The 2,567-nt window shown below is 36.3% G+C and overlaps 1 protein-coding gene across 1 annotated transcript in view; it reads right to left on the reverse strand.

Annotated features, from left to right (window-relative positions):
- The window catches only part of LOC103262606 (DNA-dependent protein kinase catalytic subunit-like), a gene marked incomplete at its 3' end in the record, with an annotated part of 72,753 nt that overhangs the window by 10,823 nt on the left and 59,363 nt on the right, over nucleotides 1-2,567 (reverse strand). Inside the window, exon 24 of the mRNA XM_021713467.1 lies at nucleotides 1,800-1,952. Coding sequence (XP_021569142.1) covers nucleotides 1,800-1,952 — 153 coding nt within the window. The remainder of the gene's footprint in view (nucleotides 1-1,799; nucleotides 1,953-2,567) is intronic.

Here is a 2,567-nt window from a genome sequence, read left to right on the forward strand (position 1 = left end):
AAAAAAAAAAAAAAAAAAAAAGCTCCTTCTACTATAAATACAATTGTTACATATACACAAAAACCCACTTCCCAGCACCCAGCTCTCCCATTGAGCTATCTATACACTAGCTCAGCTTCTTACACTTCACACGGTCCCTTTTTAACGTCTGCAAGGACAAAACTCCCTTCAGTACATCATTCGTTCAAAATGTGAAAGAGTTAGGTTCTAGCAATCATTCCGCAGATTAATCATTTTCTAATTCAAAAATAAAATTAATTCTTGGCTTTTTACTAAAATCTCACTATATTTATTAACTGATATAAGACCTGACATTTTTTCAATAGGAACTCAGATATATAGTATATGCATAAAATATGTTTGCTTGTACACTGAAATTTATTCCTAGACATTTTTTTTATACTGTTATGAACAGGGTGCTGTAAACATGTTTTCCAAGTGGTCAGTACTAACATATGAGCTATATCGGAATGGTATATGAGAGAATTCTGTGTTTTAATTCATCAGCTTCCCCCTTTATTAATTCTTAGAGTTTACCAGTTGCTATGTTTGGGTCATTTAAAAGAAATTATATTCAAAATAATAACTTATCCTCCCTTTCTAATATTTATTCTCTATCATTTTTTTTATCTTGCAGTATTAGAATCTCCCAAATAACTAGTGATACTGATGTCTTAACGCCAAAAAATGTCTTCTGATTTCCTTCCAAATGCCAAGCACTGGCATTTGCTGGAGACGGAGGAGAGAACACCATGCTCTAGCCCTGCCCTCAGGGTACTTGGAGTCTGAAAGAGGGTCAGATACTAAACACAGTGATAACTCATTGCATGTGAAGCAACTATACTCCCAGCAACACCACCACTCCCAGTGCTGGGAGAAGTGCAAGGGAGTGTTACTGCTTCATACAGAGGGTGATTCGGAGTGAGATTCAGACAGATGCTCTTGGTCATGAAGACAATAGTAAACTATTCCTAGTTTTCCAGGGGCTGCCAAATGCCTTTTAGGCTTCTACCGAGAGGATCACTGCTTCTTAAAACTGCTTTTGTGGTAAATTTCCAGTTTTAGCCACAAATTCTTTTTAACTGTGGTACATCTTAACACACTGCCTGATTTTACTGACTCATTTATACTGAAGAATTTTCCATCTATCTTTACAAATGGTTTTGTGTTCATTTTCTTTTTTATGTATGCACTGTTACCAGGGTTATGCTAACTTCATAAAATAAACTGAGAATATGTCTATCTTTTTTGCTTCATGTCATATCTGAAAAGATATTTTCTGCTTCATGTCAGCAGTAAAGGATTTATCCATGACTACCAGCATATGCTAACTACAGTAACTTTTTTTAGCAATAAAGTATTTTAAAATTAAGGTATGTACTTTTTAAAAACATAATGTTATCACCACTTAATAAAGTTTCAAAACAACTTTTACATGCACTGAAAAGCCAAAAACATTGGTGTGACTCTATACAGCAATCTTCACTTTATCTCTTCTTCACTCCTTCAAAGACTGTCTATCCATGAGAGGGGTGACAGCTAACTCAACTTCAGATTCCTAGTCACTCGTAATCATTAATTAGAATAGTGATTCCCAAACTTCATAGCACACAAAGTCCCAATCCCCAGGTCATGCTCCTCACTGTCAAATCAGAGAGTCTGGGGTAGCAGCCAGGAAGCAGTACTGTTTCTAAAGATCCACGAATGATTCAATGTACAGCAAGCTTTGCTGACCTCTAAACTAGACCAAAATCTTCTGAAGTTCTGCAACTGTTTCAGATCAAAAATCATTCCCTTACCTGATCAACATCACACGCAAGTCGAAGCAACACAGGAAAAGTTCGCTTAAAAAGCTGGTACATAGGTGGGGCTCCCTGCCCCCCATCAGGCACTTGTATGGCTTTGCCCAGCATAAACATAACCATGCTATGCAAAAGTTCACAAGCCGCAACCTGCAACAGCCCAAGAGTTCCACAAAGTTTAAGTTATCATGTTGATAAAAAGAGAAGAATCTTTTGAAATGTTCCTCAATTTAGCAATTTAAGAAGAAAAACTTGCATTGCAGATAACTATCATGCAACCTAAATATAAATTAACTGGAAGTAGCACTTCTTATTACATAAAATTAATGCTTCTGTTCACTTTGACCTTTATCCAAGAGCTAAGAATTAAAATTTAACAGCTTTAGACATTGGTACTAATACATTCGTAAGAAATATACTTCACTACTGCCATATTACAAAACTATATAGCTCTGCTTCATTGTTAGCACATTTTCAACTACCACTTTTAATAAAAATACTTTTAAAGCACTATGAAAATTTACGAAGTAACACACACATACTTCATTTTACGTACTTCACAGACAATACAACTTTTTAACCAATTGAAGATTTGTGGCAATCCTGCATCAAGCAATCATATCAACACCATTTTTCCAATAGCATGTGCTAAGTACAGTAACACATTTTTTTCTTTTTGAGTTGGAGTCTCACTGTCACCCAGACTGGAGTGCAGTGGCCACTCCCGGTCACCACAGCCTCGACCTGCTGGGCTCCAGCAATCCT

Source organism: Carlito syrichta, unplaced genomic scaffold, assembly GCF_000164805.1.
Source record: "Carlito syrichta isolate Samal-C Ts95f unplaced genomic scaffold, Tarsius_syrichta-2.0.1 Scaffold304564, whole genome shotgun sequence".
In the NCBI taxonomy this organism is placed as follows: Eukaryota; Metazoa; Chordata; class Mammalia; order Primates; family Tarsiidae; genus Carlito; species Carlito syrichta.